The following is a 20,274-nucleotide window of genomic DNA, read 5'->3' as shown; positions in this document are numbered from 1 at the left end:
ACATTGCTATGTTCTCTGCAAGTAAATTACGTATGGAGACTGCTTGCAGATAATACTGCGCAGCGCTAAATTTGTTTTACGGCTTAAGTTCTGCTGATGGGGCCAGACTTTAGGCTATGAAGTAAAAGGACATGCTAAAATATTTTTCTCCCCAATATTCACGCGTAGCCGCCCATCCTGATATCAATCTTCCCCAGCGGACCAGAGCCATTGGCAGTGTTTCTTGCTTTCATTAGTTTAATGCATGTATTTTTCTAACATATATTTGCTGATTGGGGTTTTATAATACAATTTTCAATTGATTTTGAAAAATTGGTTCATTTTCACAATGATAATTTATTTCATTTATAGTAAAAATTAATTGAGCTCAGAAAATCTGGACTTTGAACAATACATTGATCGATTCATATTGTCAAATATATCCTACACGTTAGAAATCACCAAGGAAAAAATTTGGTTTCAATTTCCAAAGAACTTGTTCGTCAAGCAATTGCTTTATTCAATCTGCGAAAACATTTCCTAATTTAAAAATTTAATATCAAAATTCAACTCAAAACAACAATTCACCCTCAGCTTTGATAACTTTTTTAGGTATTTCCACGGAGTGAAGGTTTCTAGTTTGTTCAGCTGAAATTTGATATAAAAAAAATAGAACAAATAACAGGTTTAATTTTGAGAGCTATATTATTCAAGCAGATTAAACTCGCTCCTATACTTTTTACCCTTCAAACGCACGAAAAGTCAGAAATTAAAATTTTAACACAGGATTCAGTGAAATTGGTAAGTAAAATGTTTTTTACACAACACAATTTGTTTCCAAGTTGAAATTGTAAATTAATACAAACGAACTAAACGCATGGCAATTAACAAGCCTAAAAAACAACTAATATGTTTTTGGTGTGATTTGAAATTTAGCATACTGTCAACTTTGGCAGCAAGTAATTTACAAATGGCATTCTGTACCAAGAACAATTTTGATTAAAGTGAAGGCTTGAATCACAAGGGCCAATGAGAGCCATTTAATGCGCCTGAAGTTTCCTTTGAGCATTACTGTTACGATTTGCGCATCTATCTGAAGTTCAAAACGAAACCAGGTTTATTGCAGATTAGCTAAACAACCGAGGCTTTTGGCATCGGCGGCAAGAAAATCGCGAAACTAAGCCGCAATGCCTTTGTGCCCGTGCCAGGGATGGTATTACATTCACATGACAGCAGAAGCCAACTTTATGGCAGAGCGTGCTCTTTGTCGTCGATGTGTGGAGAGTTTTGCAGCACTATTTCTCACCCTTTAAATTAATATAGCAGACCTTCCACCTCTCCAGCCATATTCTCTTTATTAATCCGAGCCTTTTTTCCTCGCGCAAAATTAAAATTAAGCAGAGGGAAATTAGTAGCGACGACCGGCGGAAAAACTTTCCTTGAAACTTTTCCTTCCCGGGTATACGTGTGCAGGCGCCCATCAGTTCGCGTCAAAAGTTGAAAAGGCTGGTGAATAGCGTGGAAGTTATTAATTTGATGGATTGCCGGCTCCAAATTGAAAGCGCCGAGGCCACCCGTATAAAAGGTGCCTTCCGAGAAGGTTAAATTGGCGATGTGCTGATCAAAATGCGCGCCGCCTCACGCGCCCAGAACGCAGAAATGACTTGCTCGCAGCTGCCGAGCTGCAAGTGTGTGGCTCTTTAATCTCCGAGAGATTTGCTGGTGCTCGCTGCTGCGGGCCCGACTTGTGGCTGCGGCGCGCTCGGGAAAATGGGACGCAACCAGCGACGCACTTGCACAGCGTCGGGTCGATTCACGCGATGAAAAATTCATAGTGGAAAGCTGTCTCACGATTTCCGCGTGATAAAAGATGCAGTGGAAGCCACTCGAGGGCAACAAAATGTGTGATTAAAAATGCCACAGCTGCGTTCAACAATTAGCTGCTTCAGTCAGTTTATGAGATTCGTATAGATAAGGAATTTCATTAGAAATATCACCTACAATATAAAGGCTTAAAATCAATCAATTAAATAATCAATCACGTTAATGTTTGACCTTTTCGTACCTCCCACTGAGCATTGAAAATGAAATATTCCATTTTGTCACGCACAGCACACTTGCTAAATTAAGAAAAAATACGAGTTTGCATCAGTTCGCAGTCGGGCTGTGGTCCATTTTATTTTTACTCCGTTTATACGTCTTTGAAATGGACTGAAATCAGTGGAGGGGTTGTTTTGATATTTCCATTCATACCATTTCATCTCATTTTATTGAAGTGCTATACAAGTTGGAAAGAGCGCAGCTTTAAATATGGGTGTATCAAGAGTAGGGTTGAGAATAGAATTGGCCTCCCTGCGTAATTTCAATACACATGCTTTTTCAAGACCTGTAAGACCCACAATCTAAATTCGATTTTCTTCGAAAAAATCTATTTTTTAATCCGTGTTTAAACAAAAATAGATAATTATATAGGTGATGTAAAAATCAAAATTTTACCTTTTTTATTCTTATAATATGGATCAGCCAAGCAATTTTTCCATGTAACAGCCCACAACCAAAACCAAAAACAGAGCGTGCATGTTAAAAACAGTTTATGTGTTTACTATTTTATCATATCGTAATTTATCTATGTTTTGCTCCTGTCTTAAATTTCGTATATTAAGTATAGGTACCCCAACATTATAAATTGTATCAATCATACCTTTTTTTAATTTTCTTACGTTGATTCGTGATTTTAAGGACCGACCAGGTGAAAAATAACTAATTAGGTGCTCATAAGATCGGACTTTGGTCTAATATTTACTCACATAAAGTTAGGAAACTTTGATTTAAACGAACTAGTAATCTAAAATATGGTTTACAAAGGAACATCCAAATTTATAGAACAAGTTTTATCAATTCAGAATATTTTTTCTAATTTTCACACTAGCTCTTTAAATCGCTTGGCTGAAAAAATGAAACATTCCTACAGCTGAACTTGTTTCACATCCTGGCATAACACAAATCCATTTTATCTATACTATATATTTCGTCAATAACGTCAAATAATTAGAATTTCCTTCATTTTTCCCTTATAAAATTTATATTTTCTTCAAAAAATTGCCAAAAGTTTAAAAAGAAATTTTTTTAGTTCACATAATTATCTTTTTGTCAAAATAGATTTTCCAAAAATTTCAGTTCGATTCTAATTGCTAAAAAACGGGAGGATAGAATTCAATTGTTTAAATACACTCATAAATGCTGGTTGGTTTGCTGCCACTCCCCATGTAAATATTAATTTACAAAAAAGCCCAACATATGACAATGGAATTGCGTGTTTCTATTTTGCAGGTGAAGCGCTTTCGGATGGAGACGAAGGCAGCAAAGACGCTGGGCATCATCGTGGGCGTCTTTATTCTGTGTTGGCTGCCCTTCTTCACGATGTACGTGGTGCGCGCGTTCTGCGACGAGTGCATCCATCCGCTGGTCTTCTCGATCCTCTTCTGGCTCGGCTACTGCAACTCTGCCATCAACCCGTGCATCTACGCGCTCTTCAGCAAGGACTTCCGGTTCGCGTTCAAACGCATCATCTGCCGCTGCCTGTGCAACAAGAAGCCGGTTCGGCAGTTCACGCGCAATCCCAACAATAGACGCAAGCTGGGAACGCGGCGCAAGATGACGGCGACCGGCGTGCCACCCGGCTTGCCGCACGACGAGAGCGACGCCAACTGCTCCGACTCGCGGTGACGACGACACAGTTCCGCCGGCAACAACGACGCCGACGCCAGCGGATCCTCGCACAACAATTGAGCTCTCCGGGATTAAGACAAAAATGCCATTGACTGAGCGGCAGTTTCGAGCCTTTGTCAAAAGTGTTTTCTAACATTAACCCATGGATTACATGAAAATGTTGACTGGCTGTTTTTGGAATTAAGTTGTTCTGATGATTCTCAGATATAAGTGCAACAAAATGGAAATCTTTAAAAAGGCGAGTGTCTGGTCTTCATTAAACAAATTAACAGATGGAGGGGGCTGTGATTGATAAGTGAACTTTGTTGAACTTTGCAATCTACTTATAGCTACTGCTCTTTTTCGCGGCTGTTTATTTTTTATTCAGTAGCCATTCAGGAACTAATAATTGTGTCACCAAAATTTTAAATGCCAAAATAGCCATAAAAACTATTTGGATATTTACATGGCTTGATGATAACGTTATTGATTTTAATTCCTCTCAACAACGTTGAGGGGCTTTTGAGACACGCTTTTATTTAAGTGAAGATTTGTATAGTATTTTGAATTTTAAAGGCAGAAACGTCGGACAGCAAACAAACTTAGCTATCTATGATTTTTTTTGCTAGTTTCGGTAACGTTTAAATGTATTTTTATAAATTTAATAAAATCATTCCAATTTCAATTAAGCATCAGCAGCAGGAAAATGCACGCAGGTGACAAAAGAGACTTATCCATTACATGATAAAATAATGTAGTTCTGAAATTTCACTTTTTGAGGTCACGTACACCGTAAAGATGCAACTCATTCTAAATGCCCTTTTGACCCTGTATCTTGTATCTGAGACTCAAAAAAAGAACGATTTAGAAACTTAAAATACGTTTTGATGCTGTTACTACACTAGTGATTTTCAAAGATTTAAAAAGTGCTTGAAGAATCTCGACGAGGAAAATAATTCAGTGGTATATCTCCTTTTGTGGTGAAAACCCCTGCCCGCTTGCCTCCCCGACACAGATTTCATCTCCTAAGCTAAATGTTGAGCTTTGTTCCGTGACTGTTGCAAACAATTCTACGCAACTGGTATCATCAGTGTTTTGGAAATGCAGATGGACTTCTTATGACACTAAAACGTGCGTTGCTAACATTCCATTGACACCTTTTTTGGACTTTGATAAAAAAAAAAAACCAATTTGATTCATATGAGACGCAATTACCCGTGATCAAAATGGTCTTTGTTTTTATTTTTATAATATAATTTTTACTCTATTCTGTCCTCATGAAATTTGTAGTCGTCTCTTGAGTGGAGCATTATGCCAGGTCTAAAATATTCAAATATAGTCAGTTTACTAAACAGACTTTAGTCAGGGTAGTGACTCATTGCAAAAAATGTGGTGCGTTATCTTTGCTTTGATTCAAAATTTCTAGGTTCCTGCATTTCTTTAAGTGGCCAATTGAAGAGGTTAGGAAATGTGATATTTAGAGAAGATTTTCTGGTATCTTGGCACTTCAAAACGTTTTCAAGAAAAGTTTTCAATAATACAAAAACTATGACTAATCAAATATTGTGACCAAAATCTAAAGTAATGTCTGCTGATTTACTTTAAAAAATTAATTATTTAAATATTTGCTTTGGAAAAAATTGATCTGCCAATATTCATGAAAATCTGAAGGCGACTCTCAACTAGAAATTTCTCCCAATTGCTCCATTTCAACCTAAACCTTTCTTGACGCTTTCTGAAAACAGTTTCTCAGGTGCAACATAACCATAATCATCAAATTCGTGCTGTTTAAACCAAATACTTGAATGGTATTTATTATGATTGCGTTGAATGATTTTAAACAAAATGGCCCAAAAGGAAACTGTTTGGTTGGAATTTGCAAGTAAAAGAATTGTGATACGAACCCCTGCTTCGCGTTAATTTTTCACCCAATTCCCTATTTATCAAACTGTGTGATATATTTTTCAGTTTTCTACCGCAGTGTTTTTTAATTAGGGAAACGCTTGCTTAGTTAATGACTAGGCGGAATTTTCAACACAAAAAATACAAGCTAGCTGCTTTTCCGCTGATCTCATGATTACACAATTTTGTCTCGCCGACGAGGGTTGCAATTATTCAATTTAGGGTTGGGGTGCCAGGCGAGCAATTATCTCGCAGAAAAATTGGTTTTTCCCGCACGGCGCCAAGGGAAAATATAATTTGCTTCTCTCTCCTTTGAGGTCGAATGTTGTAAGTCGCCGTGCCGTTTTACAGCGAAAGAGGGAGAGATTGGGAGAAGTTGGAATGAGTGAGATTAGCCGCTCGCACATTAAAACAGCCTCTTTTTCTCGCTCTCTCACTCAAGCTGTTGCTTTTTTCCCTGCGAAAACACTTTCAGCCCCGGCGTGCTGAGTGCGCAGAGGAAAAGAGCAAAGAAAGGCGCGCGTGCAAGCCAAATTAACGAAATAAATCTCAGCTGGTGTGTATCTGCGGCATTAATCTAACGCGACACGAGAGAAATATTTTATTAAAGCAAGCGGCTGCGTTTCCGCTGGTTGATTTGCTGATAAATGAGCGAAAGCCGCCGTCGTTCGCCTGCAATGTTTTATTAAAAAAGTTTCCGCGAGTTTTCCTTCGGCAAATTGGCTTTATTTCACGACAGCACTTTTGACAACACAAAAAGCGGCCAGGATTTGCGATTCGGCCTTCTCTCTGCCTCTCTCAACGCAGACTGGTTGAGTGGACCAGTTTCGCGAGTTGCTTACATTCCAGCGGTACTTAATTTTTTGCCTTTTCCCTCCCACATTGTTAAATTAGGGTACTTGCAACTCCAACAAGAGGTTTTTCTGGCGGACGAGAACATTATTTTCTATTCGCAAGAATGCAGGGAATCAAAATATTTTATTTTTCGACTGTTAGTCAGCCAGGGTGAAATTTAACTCTTTTTACTTTGTAGACTGACGTGTAAGTGTTAAAATTTATGTGTGTATTTTCGTCGAAAGAAAATAAAAAGCGTCGCTCGCGGGAAAGGAAAGCGTTTAGTGCAAGTGAGATTAAGAGATTTAAGAGAAGGAAGAGAGGTGTTTTCGATGTATAACAAAAGAGGAAATCTCAAAAGCTTTCTTGTTGAATTTCAATCCATGTTTTATAATACGTATTCCATATTAAGTTTCAGAAGAGTTTATGGTACTCGCGCATTGATGTGCTGTATAGAACACGCAGAAACCTACCCCACACACGAGATGTATTTTAAAATTCTGGGTAACTTTCTTGGATGGAAATATGCTTATACGATGCCATATAATTATGTGTTTCAATTTCGACTAAAAAAAGAGGAGTAATGTGTTTGGTGTATATTCATTGCTGTGGGTGTCATTCATTTGAATCCTAGGAGCGGAAATTAAATCTTAAACGTTCCTAGCTGTTTTTTGCTTTCATTTGGAAAAAAATAGGAAAGAGACTATCTGTACAAGAAAAAATAAATAAAACGCAGACTGGACGAATTAAAGGAGTCTCGTTAAAAGATAATTTTGTGGAGGACGCATCTCTCTAGATGTTCCCCAATGCAAAATCAGCAGAAAATCTTCAGTGTTAGAGAAAATCAAACCACCGGATCGCTTGGTTGACTGTTAAGACTGATTCAAAAATATATACATGTGCAGAGATGGCGAATGAGATGGAAAACCATGTCCAATAAAGAATCAAAATAACTCACATAAAACGATTTTGTTATTTAATCATGGTAAATAATTCAACCTCATCTAAAAACGGTATTGTTGAGGGAAAATAAAAGGAAATTAAAGAGATAATAATTTTTACAGTAAGATATGATATTTCAGTTAGCTTTTGAATAAGCAAAAGTTGTGGGAATGATATAAAAAATATATAGTTAAAATTAGCATCATCTATATAATTTTAATTTAAAATATAGTGTAAATATATCTTTTGGAGCTATATATTTACAAAATTTATTTAAAATGAGGAGTGTACGTTTTGCTTTTCTTACTAAACTCAAAAAGAAGATTGTTCATTGAAAATAATTTTGAGAATATTGCTTTCAAAGATTAATTAATCTGATAGTATATGTTTGGGGTTAATTCAATTTACTTGCATTTTGATTCGTGGAAGAAGATAAAATTTAATGATTAATTTATATTATTTACTTCTTAAGGTGATACCTGTAAGGAGATCAAAATTGGATCAGAATAAAGCGTTAGGTTGCCATCTGTAGGCAGTACAGGTAAGTGCCGAAAGAACCGCGGAGGCAACGGCACCAGTGCTTCAATTAACACACCTGCGAGATCGACCTTGAACCTGGAAACCACCTGAGCACCGGTACCTGACTCACAACAGAGAATGCCACACCTCCCGAGACCACGTTAGCAGATGCCGCAGTTAGTGTAGAATCGCACGATTTATTGGCCCAGAACTGAACATGAATTTAAGTCTGTTCTTGATATTTGCAACATGCATTTTTACCCAATTTCAAGGTAAATATTAAATAGTTTATCAACTACAATAATAATTCTCTCTATTCGCAGTCGTTTTATGCGATCAAGAGATGTGGTCAAAAGACATGACAAATGAAATCGAGATCGGGCCTGCAGATTCAGGGTATAAGGAAGTGCACCTTAGATGCATAGAGCAGAAACGTATATTCCAGGTAAACTCAGACTAATACTAAACTATATATGTCTCAGGGAATACTTACTTAGAGAAACCACTCAAGGGATTGACGTACGTCCACAAAAATATTATTTTTAGGCTTTTCCTCATTGAGAAACCCCTCCTACAGTAAAATTATTTTTTATATCTGCTGAAGCCATTTCATGGACGAAACTTTTTGAGGAAAATAGGAAAATAAATATTATTTGAGTTGACAGGAAAAGTAAACGTGCTGGGAGGATATGTCAGCTATTATTAGCAATCTATGCTGCTGACCGAATCATTCACTAAATTGAATCTTCCGTAAATGAAAAAGGTGAACATAGAGCTGGACGAGGACTTCTCCGGCGTGATATACACGCGGGGCAGCTACGCAAGCAAGGACAAGGACTGCTTCTTGCATGCCAAGGCGGGCCGCAAGTTCCGCATGAAAATCCCGTTCGACAAGTGCGGTACCAAACGCGAGGGCGACATCTTCAAGACGGTGCTCATCGTGCAGTACGACGAGTTCCTCATCATGCCCGGCGACGCCGCGTTTGAGCTCGAGTGCAACGTGGGACCCATTGTGGCGGAGGTCACCGTCGACTCCGCCATCAGCACGCAGCCACAAGTCAGGTGAAGCAAAAAAAGCTTTGTGTCTTTACGGGTTGATTTCCTTCTTGCAGCTGCTGTCAAAACATGCAGAAAGGAAAACTCGCTCGAGTCACGCACCCATTGAAACGAAAATAAGCTAATATCGATTCCCTTTAAATGATTGCAAGCTGATTGCTGGCTGTAATTTGTATATTTCAAAAGGGTTCATCCAAGGGCTTGCATTATAGGTCTGCGTTTTCTAGTGAAGCCAATATAGTATTCTAGCAAATGCTTTTATGGCTATAATTGCTAAATTTCAGCATACTACTACCAAAACTATTTAGATCAAAATGCAGCTAGTAGAAAACCCCTCACTTTTTGCTTCATATTTATATTTTAGTCAACAGTTGACTTTTTGTTTGAATGTGTATATAAGAACAAAAATATTTTTGATTAGTTATATGCAGTCGGATTTATTCTTTACTTCTGAAATGCCGCTGTTAGAAGTATTTCTATTTGTTCGATGGGGTAAATGCGGCAAAGAAAAATGTTGAATTTTTGGCGAACTTGCCCGATTTTTACTTTGTACATAATAATTAAAACCAGGCTTCATCCTCGTTGTCAAAAGAATTCGTCGTTTTTAATCCTCGACTAGTTTCGATGTCATCAAATACGTCCTATTCATGAGGCAGTTGTGGCTAGCTCCAAAGACCGAATGTCTCGTGAATAGGACGTATTTGATGACGTCGAAACTAGTCGAGGATTAAAAACGACGAATTCTTTTGACAACGAGGATGAAAGCCTGGTTTTAATTATCATGAACATGGATACAACCTCGAGTAATCGCTTTTTTTAAAAAAATTCTCACTTTATTCCATTGTTCGCAAAATATGTATATCTATCAAACTTATTAAAATAAATTGCAATGTTCAAATTTTTCAAATAAGCATGAAAATTGTGCGCAAATGCGAAGGAAACTGTGACTGTATTTTCTCTCGTATTAACAAACGAAAAAATGAAGCAACCTCTGCATTTAAAAAAAAAACGTTTTTAGACTAGTGTTGATTTGATTTAATTTTTGTATTAGCATCAAACAGACAATTTAGCATTTAAAATCATAAATTTGAACATTAAAATATTTGAACAATGAAATATCTCTCGCAGGAAGCCGATTTCTAAAATCAGCCTTGCGGACGCCGATCCATCAGGGAAGCCGCTTCCCAGGCATCGCCAATCCGTCGTGACCGGAGAAGAAGGGGAGGTGTCCTTCACCCCAGACGACGTGCGGCCGAGAAAGAAAAAGAAGGGTGGCAAAGAGCATAACACGAAAACCGTGAAAATTGAGTTGTGAGCGGAATTGTATGAATTTAGGCATTGCGGACCAAAGCCCAAACCAAGAGTGCCGTGATTTGCGTTGTGCGAACGTTTTTTTCTAGGCATTGCGCCGTCAACGAGTGACAGATATTTTTCACAGCTCTGCGTGGAATATAAATTTAATTAAACGTGGTGTCGGGGGCGGCAGGGCAAAAGTGGGTTGTCAGCGAAATCAGAGGCCTTTGCAAGTGTGTTTCTCTTCATTACGGTCGCAGTCATTTGGGCTGACATCAGCGCGGCAGTGAATGTCAGAGTATATTTTTGCTGTCGTTCCGCAACGAAATTAGTGCTTTTTGTCACGCTTTTCCACACAAAGTGTGTTCGTGTTTTACAATTTTCGAGCGGTTCTGATTAATATGTGCTTGTGGCGAAAGGCAGTAATAAATGGTATTTTTAATGAGACGTTTCTCATAATCAATTGGTAACATTTTGCCAGTGAATATAATTAGGATATTATTAAAGGAAAGCTATTATATAGCTCATATTATCTTCCAGGTGATGTAAATATCGACCAAATTCATTAAAGTTGTATTTTTCCTCTGTTTTTTTATTTAGGGAAAAATAATTGGCTATATTTATTCTGGTGGAAAGAAATATTTTTGTATTTTACTTTCTCGTTCTCTTATAATGATGTACTTTAATCGATAAATGACTGACTTTAGTACACTATTCTTTATGCTACAACTATCTGTGGAGCTCAATAAATTCAGAAATTAAATAACTGTTTACGAATATTTTTTTTACCTGAAACTCACTCACAAGTAATTACATATTATCAAATATTTCGAAAAACGTTGAAAGCCTATCTCAAACAGTTCTTAGTTTGGAAAAACGTAGGCAATGTTCTTAGCATTTATGTGGCGCGTATTGCATAGTCACGAAAAATCCTCTCATCTGTAAACGATATTTTTTCAGGCCTCTTGAAATACTTACTTCGATTTCATCTCATGATCATAAAAATTTCAGCAAGAGATAATCGTTTCTAACCAATATGAATATTATCGCCTTCTACGTAATTAGTATACTGCCTCCTAATCTGCTGGTGCTGATGAACAATACCGCGTATATTATACCGATCTGCACAATTAAGCTGATCGACGAGACAAGCTCTTATCAGGCACATCAAGCATGCATTTTCTCTAAAAGCTCTCGTCACTTAATGTCTTATCTGTCTGGTAGAATAGCGATTCCGATAAGCTCCTGAGCTTGAATCACCGATTCAATCGTCGAGGGACACACACTATAGCTGCGCTGACGAATCCAGCTTACGCGATTCTTTCGTCTCTTTCTCCGCATCAGCATTAATAAAATATGGATCAGGATCAAAAACGACCGCCCAGCATCGTCATGGAACTGGGCGCCGAGACCTGCAAAGTGGGCCTCAGCAGTGAAAGCGCCCCTACGGCGGCGATTCGGACTGTCGTCGGCAGGCCCATGAACAAGGTTTGCTCCAACAGATTCTGGAAAGTAAAATTAGGAAAATATCCCATGGTTGATTTTTTATTGAAAATTTGATTATTTAGACTCGAAAAAAGTGCGAATGGTGTATATTTGATCATTCTATTGTATATTTTCACTCTTATATATACACAAAAAATACATCAATGACAAAATTCAAAGATAAAACATATATTAAGTGAGAAAAGGCAAAAAAAAAACAGGAGAGCCAATAATTTTGAAGGGACATTGCTTTATTTGGATTCTATTGGTTAGAATTAAAAAAATTGTTTCTTTGTGACAGCGAGTGTCTGCCCTGCGAGATCACTACGTCGGCGACGAAGCCCTTTTAAAGCAAGACGTGCTGGGGATCCGGCGGCCCCTGCGGAGGGGTCGTGTGGACAGCTGGGACGACATGATTCTCCTGTGGCAATACGCCTTCAAGGAGGTGCTCAGGGTGAACCCTGAGGAGCACCCGGTCCTGCTCTCCGAACAGCCCCTGGTGCCTCCAGTCAACAGGGAAAAAATGACACAGGTGAGTCGATTCCACACAGCAAACTTAAATTAACTTATTTTTTCTATTAAATTATTTTACCCTCGCCACAGGTTCTATTTGAGACCTTCAACGTGCCAAAAATGTATGTGGCCAGCCAGCCTGTGCTTACCCTGTTCTCCATCGGCAAGATCACCGGTCTGAACGTTGACACCGGCTTGGACGCCACCTACGCAGTGCCCATCAATAATGGTTATTAATTTTCCCCCGCGATTCCAAATTACAATTTTACCCCAAAAGGTGAATTTTGCAGGTTTCGTGGTGCGAGAGGGCGTGAGAAGGGTTGACCTGGGTGGTCACGACCTGACCGCATTCATGCAACGCTCCATCGAACAAAAAGGCGTGCTCACGCAGCACGCCAACACGTTGGTGCACCACCTTTGCTTCGTCGCCCAAGACCTGGAGACTGAGTTGACAAGCCCTAATCTTCAAGTTAGCTATCAGCTCCCAGATGGACAGGTACTTAATTTGTTGTAAACATTTCCCAATTCAAAAAATTGCAATGGTCATTTTTAGACATAGTAACCTTCCCAGCCCAATAACTAAAATTGAAGAGTCAAATATTTGTTCAATTTATTCCAGAATCTAAAATATCCCATATCAGGACTCATAAACAAAACCAAAACTTTCAACTATATCTTTTAATAGTGTGTGGGTCTTAAAAGATTACAAACGAGCCAACTCAATACCAATATATGAAAAGAATTTAATTTCCCCATGTTATTGTTTTTCCCGAATTTTTTTTCTATAAATAAATATAAGATGCTCGCACTTATTCTAAGGAAGGCATTTTCAAAAAACACAAACAAATATGAGATGTTATACTCTAGAAATGAAAAGGGGACAATTTTGATAAAATCACATTTTCGATTTTTTTTTTTACATTTCTTTGCCACCGCAGAAAACTATCAAGGAAATGCTGTTAAAATCCAGTATGGTTTCCTCGCCACCCACTTTTTCAACAATGATATTTCCAGATCTTAAATTCTCTTTAAATGCGCGCTATTGGTAAACTAGAAACGTTCCAAATTTTGCAAGGGGGAAATTACAAATACTGACAGCATTCAACAGCGAAAGGCGTTCTTTCATAATAAAAAACAAAACACTCTGTTGCAGTTTTATCACAGTTCTGACTTCAATATTTGTACACTCTCATTAAGTATTCCTAAATTTCTCTCCTAGGTGGTGAACGTTGGTCCAGAGAGAGTTCTGGCGCCAGAGGGCCTGTTCAACCCCTCGGTCATCGGCTCTGAAGCTATGAGCGTTCCCCAGTTGGTGCGTGAGGCCATAATCGACTCCCCTGCCGTCTTACACAAGTCTCTGGCCAAGAACGTGGTTTTGTCTGGAGGTCCAAGACTGCTGCCAGGATACTCGACCAGGCTGAAGACGGAGTTGGAAGCTCGGCTCACGGATCTACCAATAGGAGTTTGGGGTCAGGAGAAGAACCCTGCACCCTCCGCCTGGACGGGAGGCGCTATATTTGCGGAATTGCCCACCTTTCAAAATTTGTGGATCACAAAGGCAGAGTACGACGACCATGGTCCTGCTATTGTGCACAAAAAGTGCGACTTGGTCTGATGTATTCGTCTGCTTTTCATTATCTTTAGAGAATAGCTCAAGGTGCAAGGTATTTGCTAAGAATATTTAAAAGTGATATTTGTAAACATTTGTCTATTTATTAAAATATGCATGAAAAATTATCAAACTGGCTCCAGAAAGAGACAAACACTCGCTTTTTTAACCAAACATAGTGGAAATGCGTTTAAGGAAAATACATAATCTTACAACTTAAGAAACCTACATATAAACAACAACAACAACAACATGGTAATTAATTGTGCTCCAACAATGGCAAGGGTCAACCCTACCATGCATGACAAGGTGGGCTTCTTAATTGCTGCTTAAGGTTGTATTTTGATTGCTTCTGACGTCTTGAAAAAGAGCACCCATGAGCAACAATAAAGTATGTAATGAAATAAATAGCGCACTCAACGAGGAAATTAATGGTGGAATGATCTTGGCTGGTGCGACCAGCTAGGATTGATTATCTGTCTGCCACTTTGTACCGCGTAGAGTCGGCGTGGACGGCCCTGTTGTACAGCAGCACCCCCGCCATGACCGTGCATGTGCCCAGAGCACTGAGCACGGTCACAGGATTTCCGAACAGAATCACAGACAGCCAGATCAGGAAAGCTCTCTTTGCAGTATTTGCCACACTGAAACAAATTGAGAACACGTTTAATTCTACTTCCATCTAGTGTTTTAGGTGTACAGAAATGCGATACGAGTTTTTTAGGTAGGAAATAAACTTTTTGACAAATTTTGTATTCCATTCAACAGTATCCTTGTAACCTACAACTTTACATAAAATTAAGGCTTTCTACATGACATTTAAAAGGTTGCAAATTTAAGACGTGCCCCTGACATTATTAGAGGAGATTATGGTTGATATCTTCCTCCTTTCCTGCTTTAGAATTTATGAGAGAAATAAAAACTTAAAAAACGGTTTTCTATGTTATATGGGAAGCAATTTAATTGTTTTATTCCTCAAAAGAATTGATATACCCTGTGGAATATTTCAATTCGCAAAATTAGAATAAAGTAATTCATACCTGTGTGTGACGGGACTGATATAGTCCATTAGCACATAGGCAGTGATGCTCTGAAAGTGAAAAAACAGCCCGTTGAGCAGGAAGAGGGAAAGAAGAGTGTTGTCCGTTTCATGGGACACTGATACAATGTCAACAAATAGCAGCGAGGCCGGAATTTGGACAACCACGGAGGCCATGCTTGTGTAAAACTGCAGCTCGGCTGGACTAAAAGTTAATAATAAAGTTAAGAATGAACATACAACTTTCAAAAATTCATCAAGCTTACGTATACTTAAACTGGTCCCCGCTGATAAGCATCTTAGAATACACATTTTGCAAACTGGAAGATCAGGTTAGAAATTAAATTTGATGGATTGGACGAAGATGGTTCAGTTACCATTCGGTAAGGTTTGTGGCCATTGCTGCGAGAAAGCCCTTCATGTTGAAACTCAACTCTGTCGCTGAACACAGGGCCAGACCGGTCATCACAGGGATTAGAGACAGGTTCACGTACAGACCCGTGCGCTCGCCTAAAAATAAAAAAATCACATCATGATGGAGTTTAAACTTAAACTTCCAACTGATTGAGGCATGGCCCAATTCTTTAAGAGTGTCAGACAAATATTTCGGGACCAATTAAGAGCGAGATATGAGATTAAACTTACAATCAGAATAAGTTAAAACGTATAGGGAGAGCAAGCAGAAAATTTTTACTCACTACTTTTGAGGCAAAGAACGGGATTTTTTTTCAAATCTTATGCAATTGCTATTTTCATATTCAAATGTAAATTTAAAATATTTTCCCCAGCAAAAAAGGAAACAAACTTCCTCGTCTCAAAAATTTGCAGCAGAACCGTCCACTTTCATTATTTAGCACTTAATCATTTTTAAAAAGGTACAATAAAACTCGTATAATACAATAAAAGAAAAACTACAACATCACTACAAGACCCATTAATTAAATTTTGTATTGTTGACATGGAATTTTCTCCCTTATCATCCTTCATACTTTTAATTGTTTCTTTATTATTCTTCCGCATTTCTTCTTGCACACGACAGGTAGATAGACATACATACACATCATATTCATAACCCCCCACTCAAGAGCCTTGACAAGCTGTTGTGGTAAAGGTCAATTAATTAAAGGAGAGGTTCCGGGGGCACTCACCTAGCAGCAGCCTCGAAATAATGACGGTGAACATTGGTGCAGAGCTTTTAATGGTCTCAGTAAAACTCACTGCTACGTAGTTGAGCGCCACCAGACCCAGAATCACAGTCATGAATCTGGAAATTGGCGTAATGAGTATCTTTGGTACAATTTTGTTCTGTTAAAAAATTTAAATATTACCTGGTGCACCCCACGAGCAGCATGTGCTTATAAAAGCCAGGTGGCCTGGTCATTCTTTGCGTTGGCTTGTACATTCCGCAGGGAATGTACATCTGAACAAGACCGCAAAATGCTGTCATCAGCATTTGAAAGGTTCCTGAAATCAGATAGGATATGACAGGCCGGTTTGAAGACGGACAGAGAAAAAAGCAGCTTTGTGACACTGGCAAAAGAAGTCAATGCTCACCCAGTATCGTGGGGTCGCCCTTTAGGTACGTCAGAATATATTTGTTCAGGAATAAGGTGCATCCGCTGAAGATGTACCAGAGAATGAGGAAAAGCAGCGCTCGCGCCGACATGAGACCTGTTCCTTGGGGCACCTCGCGGCCCCCGGAAGCCCTCGGCACCAGCGGCTCCTCCATGCCGCCTTTGGTCAGCCTCCAACGTGCAGAAATACGCGTCCGCGTCCGCCGATCATAGAAGTTGAAGTTCCAACAAACTCAACCTGCTGTCAGCCACACAAACAAAAATCGCAACAGCTGGCGGAAAATAGGCTCTAGACCAATCAGCGTTCAGTGCAGCCCGCTCAGCAAATCACGTTCTGTCTCGTAGAGCGGTGGTGGATTGTGGTCTTGGTGGAGATCTTAATTAGATTGACATTTTGCCTGATATAATAAAGAATGAATGACAGCTCTAGCTTTTCAAGTAGTGATAATTTACTATCAAATTATTAACAATTTAATTGATTTCAATGGTATCTATATGTAAGCTACACTAGAACATCAAACAAAACAAAATTTCCCATTATGAAAAACGTTGAATTTCATTTTTCATAATTAATAAATATAATAAGGGTTTAAACAATATGACAATTTCTTATATGTAATGTAATGAAAAAATATTCACACTTTAAGAAAATTAGGAAAAATAATTATTATAATCAAGGTATAAAATGATAATATCACTTTCAGTATTTAAGTTTTACACACTTCATTTATTTCCTCTTAACATTTTGCACAACATTTCGTTGGATGCTGCTTTTGTCATAAAGCAGCCCAAGCAGTTTATTTTTAACACAGTTCTTTCCTCACCAAAAGTTCCTATAACATTAATTTAACAATCAATACTGCCAATGAAACAGATAAAATAATTTGCCGGCTTCACAAAAATGCGCGTAGGATTGTAGCTTGTGCAACTTTGTGTGCATATGCAGTACTTTATATGTTCTTCATTCTCTTGGCAAAATAGACAAACAATAACAGTCACATTAAAGCTTCACTTCAAAAGATGATCAGTTATAATAAATAAATAAACATTTACATACTCAAGTAGTATTGTCTTAAGTGACAAGATGACCGCAAATAATTAAACTTTTTTTATAAAATAACAGAAATTTGCAATTCAATTCATCATGTCAATAAGTATAGAAAACAAACAATTGGTATGTCTTGCTTACCATGATACAATTCTTAAACAGCGTATCATGCCATATATGGGCACACATCTACGACTTTGCTCTCCTGAGTTAAGTCTTTTCACGTTGTTAGCCAGAAGCGGTGCCCTTTCACACAATTTTTCAACTTTGGCATGTTTTATGCATAATTGTTTGCATGAAAATATAAAAAATTATTTAAATTTGATCAAATCGCCTTCTCAAAAGATCATGACACCCGAAATTCTTGTGCTCCAATCACAACTAAAGGTCAACAAACAAACAGTAACGGTCCAGGTGGATCGTTTCAGACCCACAAATTATTTAACAGGCTTTGCAGGAGCCGCAGGCGACTTGCCGTACATGCCGTCAAGGAAGAGACCTGCAAAGACGAACAAAGTGCCGATCCACTGCCTGGTGAGCAGGGAGTTGCCAAAGAAGATCACCGAGCCGAGCACGGTGAAGAATTTGCGCGTCGTCGTGATGATGGAGCATGGCAGGGGCCCAAACTCGCTAACTGTGAGAAAGATGAAGAATTGTCCAAGGGCGCCGGCAATGGCGAAGCTGGCCAGCTGCCAGACGATGTCCGGGTGGCGGCCGACGAAAGCAACAAAGTCCCAGATCTCACCGCTCAGCAGCACAGCCACTGAGACAAAAATGCACGACCAGAAGTTCATGTTGAGCATCATGTGGCCTGACTTGGACTGGTGCTCGGCCCGCATGCGCTCCTGGATGGCGCCGGTCAGGCCGTCCATCGTCAGCGACAGCACCAGCAGCAGCTCACCCATCCAGCTCTCCGACGCTGCCGAGTCTGCTGAGTGCTTCTTAGAGTGGTCCTTCCAGATGAACAGGGCCACGCCCACGACGATCAACAGCACAAACAGATACTTCTGCATCGGGTACCTGGGGACAAATGCATTTAAAGTGCCTTACGTCTTTTAAAATTCTGCTATTTATAAAATTGTAATTATTGTCATGTTCGTGTCAATTTTCAGAAAAAAAACATGATTATGAATTTATTTGCACCTACATGGTTAAGTAATTCATTAAGTCCTTTACTCAGTTCAGCCAGTTGGCAGTAGAAAATCCTTTGTCCTATCTACAGCGATGGGATTAGGAAGATTTCAGGAAGATTTATTTTTCATAAAAAGTCCCAGAAATTGAGTTTAATCCAAATTCCAGGCAGAATAGCACCGCCTTTAACTTGCAAATAATGGAGAGTGCTGCACGTCAAATATGAAAAAAATATTCTTGAGCCTAATTATTGGGATTCTTCAGCAAGAAGCTTTTCTAATTTTTGCTGATTTATAAAGACCTAATGCTGCTAAAAAGAAAGCAGGCCATTTCCATCAACAAACAGAGGAAATTTCTTTAGCCAGCAAAATATTATAAAATTTTCAAAATTTTGATCTTTTCAGGAGTTTAAATTTTGTGAAAGTAAGATTATTAAATTTTGGGCATGTACGTATTAATATTTATTATAGAAAGATCGAGTATTCCCTTTTTCTATCCGATTCGATCAAACACCGATTATTTTATTAATATTTCTCAGTTCAGACTTAATTTTCGTCACGAAAATTCCTTTTTAATTTCAGAACAATAAGCGTTGGTAAAATAGTGCAGATTTAATTAATCATGAAGGTAAATTCAGCACAAAAAAATGATTACCTTTTCCTCCCTAGTAAAACACCAAGGATCATCACCGGGATGGGCTTGCAGGACTTCCCGACCACCTGCGTGGGGTAGCTGACCCACTGGAGGGCCATGAAGCTGCACACCATCGCCAGGAGGTAGGTGAGTGCGCTGGAGCAGTAGTAAATGGTCCTGGTCGAGTCATCGCCCTGTTTTTTCTGAATCGTCGCTAGCAAGATCTGCGAATGAAACGAAATTAAATCAACGACCTGAAACTGAAAATTGACTGTGGCACCTTGGCGAAGAGGTAGTTGACGAAGCAGGTGGTGAGCACGAGGCTGAGGCTGTAGGTGAAGAACTCGGCCTCGTCGTCCGGTCCGCTGACGTACTTGCCCCTGGTGATGCGCTCCTGCACGATTCCGTAGTAGAAGTAGCACACGAAGATGCCGAGCGCGAAGAACAGCAGCCGCGACGTGTCCATATCGGCGTCCGAACCTGGGCCGGAATTCGCACGGCTCCGGATCTCGAATGTGATTCAAGACCACGTCGCCACTTTCGATTCGTCCGGCTCAGCAAATTGTAAGATTGGACAGATTGTGAATGCGCGTGGCTCGTGGATCTGCCTGCACAATAACATTGACGTAAACAAAAGTGACGGTGATAGTTTTTGGCGGAACTTTCAAAAACCGGTTTTTGTTATCAATGTAATTGTGTTCAAATGAATGACGAAATCAATAATGATTTCCTTAACTTAAAATTTTCTCTTGCTTCTAATTTATTCCGGCTTTAATTAGATAAAACACTTTTTTGCTCATGGTTAAGCCGAGTTAGAAAAACAACCGGTTTTTCTAAATCTTTGTATTGCCAATTTTAACTTTTCTATGCATTCTTTAATTCTTTGGACAGTTTTTTGCCTGTGTGTAGTACGATATATTCTGAAATTACTGTTATTTATTTGCATAAACTCTTTTTTGACGTTTCGGAAATTATCATATATGCTAAACGCTGTTGATAATTTTTATTT

The 20,274-nt window shown here is 38.9% G+C and overlaps 5 protein-coding genes across 5 annotated transcripts in view; 3 read left to right on the top strand and 2 right to left on the bottom strand.

Annotated features, from left to right (window-relative positions):
• The window catches only part of Oamb (Octopamine receptor in mushroom bodies), a 91,371-nt gene extending 83,984 nt beyond the window's left edge, over nucleotides 1–7,387 (top strand). The window contains exon 6 of the mRNA XM_065493677.1: nucleotides 3,310–7,387. Within this exon, the coding sequence (XP_065349749.1) occupies nucleotides 3,310–3,705 (396 nt within the window). The 3' untranslated portion in view covers nucleotides 3,706–7,387. The remainder of the gene's footprint in view (nucleotides 1–3,309) is intronic.
• A 529-nt stretch (nucleotides 7,388–7,916) lies between these two features.
• LOC135946799 (uncharacterized) lies at nucleotides 7,917–11,004 on the top strand. The gene is made up of 4 exons (XM_065495176.1): nucleotides 7,917–8,156; nucleotides 8,208–8,329; nucleotides 8,648–8,946; nucleotides 10,069–11,004. Exons 1-4 carry the CDS (start codon nucleotides 8,102–8,104, stop codon nucleotides 10,253–10,255), a joined length of 663 nt encoding a protein of 220 aa, XP_065351248.1. The 5' UTR covers nucleotides 7,917–8,101; the 3' UTR covers nucleotides 10,256–11,004.
• Nucleotides 11,005–11,484: 480 nt separating this feature from the next.
• LOC135946278 (actin-like) lies at nucleotides 11,485–14,798 on the top strand. Its single transcript, XM_065494434.1, has 5 exons — nucleotides 11,485–11,721; nucleotides 12,020–12,250; nucleotides 12,322–12,460; nucleotides 12,522–12,727; nucleotides 13,451–14,798. The coding sequence occupies exons 1-5, from the start codon at nucleotides 11,590–11,592 to the stop codon at nucleotides 13,844–13,846; spliced, it is 1,104 nt and encodes a 367-aa protein (XP_065350506.1). The 5' UTR covers nucleotides 11,485–11,589; the 3' UTR covers nucleotides 13,847–14,798.
• Nucleotides 13,904–16,695, bottom strand: LOC135946279 (solute carrier family 35 member E2A-like). Its single transcript, XM_065494435.1, has 7 exons — nucleotides 16,434–16,695; nucleotides 16,208–16,343; nucleotides 16,028–16,143; nucleotides 15,257–15,389; nucleotides 15,146–15,199; nucleotides 14,881–15,084; nucleotides 13,904–14,484 (listed from the first exon to the last, which is right to left on the bottom strand). Exons 1-7 carry the CDS (start codon nucleotides 16,606–16,608, stop codon nucleotides 14,313–14,315), a joined length of 990 nt encoding a protein of 329 aa, XP_065350507.1. The 5' UTR covers nucleotides 16,609–16,695; the 3' UTR covers nucleotides 13,904–14,312.
• Nucleotides 16,696–17,159: 464 nt separating this feature from the next.
• meigo (Solute carrier family 35 member B1 homolog meigo) lies at nucleotides 17,160–19,883 on the bottom strand. The gene is made up of 3 exons (XM_065494766.1): nucleotides 19,546–19,883; nucleotides 19,287–19,489; nucleotides 17,160–18,521 (listed from the first exon to the last, which is right to left on the bottom strand). The coding sequence occupies exons 1-3, from the start codon at nucleotides 19,729–19,731 to the stop codon at nucleotides 17,939–17,941; spliced, it is 972 nt and encodes a 323-aa protein (XP_065350838.1). The 5' UTR covers nucleotides 19,732–19,883; the 3' UTR covers nucleotides 17,160–17,938.
• Between the last annotated feature and the right edge of the window lie 391 nt (nucleotides 19,884–20,274).

The sequence above is a fragment of the Cloeon dipterum genome, chromosome X, assembly GCF_949628265.1.
Source record: "Cloeon dipterum chromosome X, ieCloDipt1.1, whole genome shotgun sequence".
NCBI lineage: Eukaryota > Metazoa > Arthropoda > Insecta > Ephemeroptera > Baetidae > Cloeon > Cloeon dipterum.
The sequence above is the reverse complement of the archived record's forward strand: the minus strand, read 5'-3'. Positions and strand labels throughout refer to the sequence as shown.

Coding starts and splice junctions, on each gene's coding strand:
- LOC135946799 (XM_065495176.1), top strand. CDS start 8,102: ATGAATTTAAGTCTGTTCTTGATATTTGCAACATGCATTTTTACCCAA. Junction 8,330..8,647: donor AGCAGAAACGTATATTCCAG/GTAAACTCAGAC, acceptor TAAATGAAAAAG/GTGAACATAGAGCTGGACGA. Junction 8,947..10,068: donor AGCACGCAGCCACAAGTCAG/GTGAAGCAAAAA, acceptor TATCTCTCGCAG/GAAGCCGATTTCTAAAATCA.
- LOC135946279 (XM_065494435.1), bottom strand. CDS start 16,608: ATGGAGGAGCCGCTGGTGCCGAGGGCTTCCGGGGGCCGCGAGGTGCCC. Junction 15,200..15,256: donor GCCACAAACCTTACCGAATG/GTAACTGAACCA, acceptor CTGATCTTCCAG/TTTGCAAAATGTGTATTCTA. Junction 15,085..15,145: donor GGGGACCAGTTTAAGTATAC/GTAAGCTTGATG, acceptor ATTAACTTTTAG/TCCAGCCGAGCTGCAGTTTT.
- meigo (XM_065494766.1), bottom strand. CDS start 19,731: ATGGACACGTCGCGGCTGCTGTTCTTCGCGCTCGGCATCTTCGTGTGC. Junction 19,490..19,545: donor TCAACTACCTCTTCGCCAAG/GTGCCACAGTCA, acceptor TTTCATTCGCAG/ATCTTGCTAGCGACGATTCA. Junction 18,522..19,286: donor GTTTTACTAGGGAGGAAAAG/GTAATCATTTTT, acceptor ATTTGTCCCCAG/GTACCCGATGCAGAAGTATC.
- LOC135946278 (XM_065494434.1), top strand. CDS start 11,590: ATGGATCAGGATCAAAAACGACCGCCCAGCATCGTCATGGAACTGGGC. Junction 11,722..12,019: donor TCGGCAGGCCCATGAACAAG/GTTTGCTCCAAC, acceptor TCTTTGTGACAG/CGAGTGTCTGCCCTGCGAGA. Junction 12,461..12,521: donor CGCAGTGCCCATCAATAATG/GTTATTAATTTT, acceptor TGAATTTTGCAG/GTTTCGTGGTGCGAGAGGGC.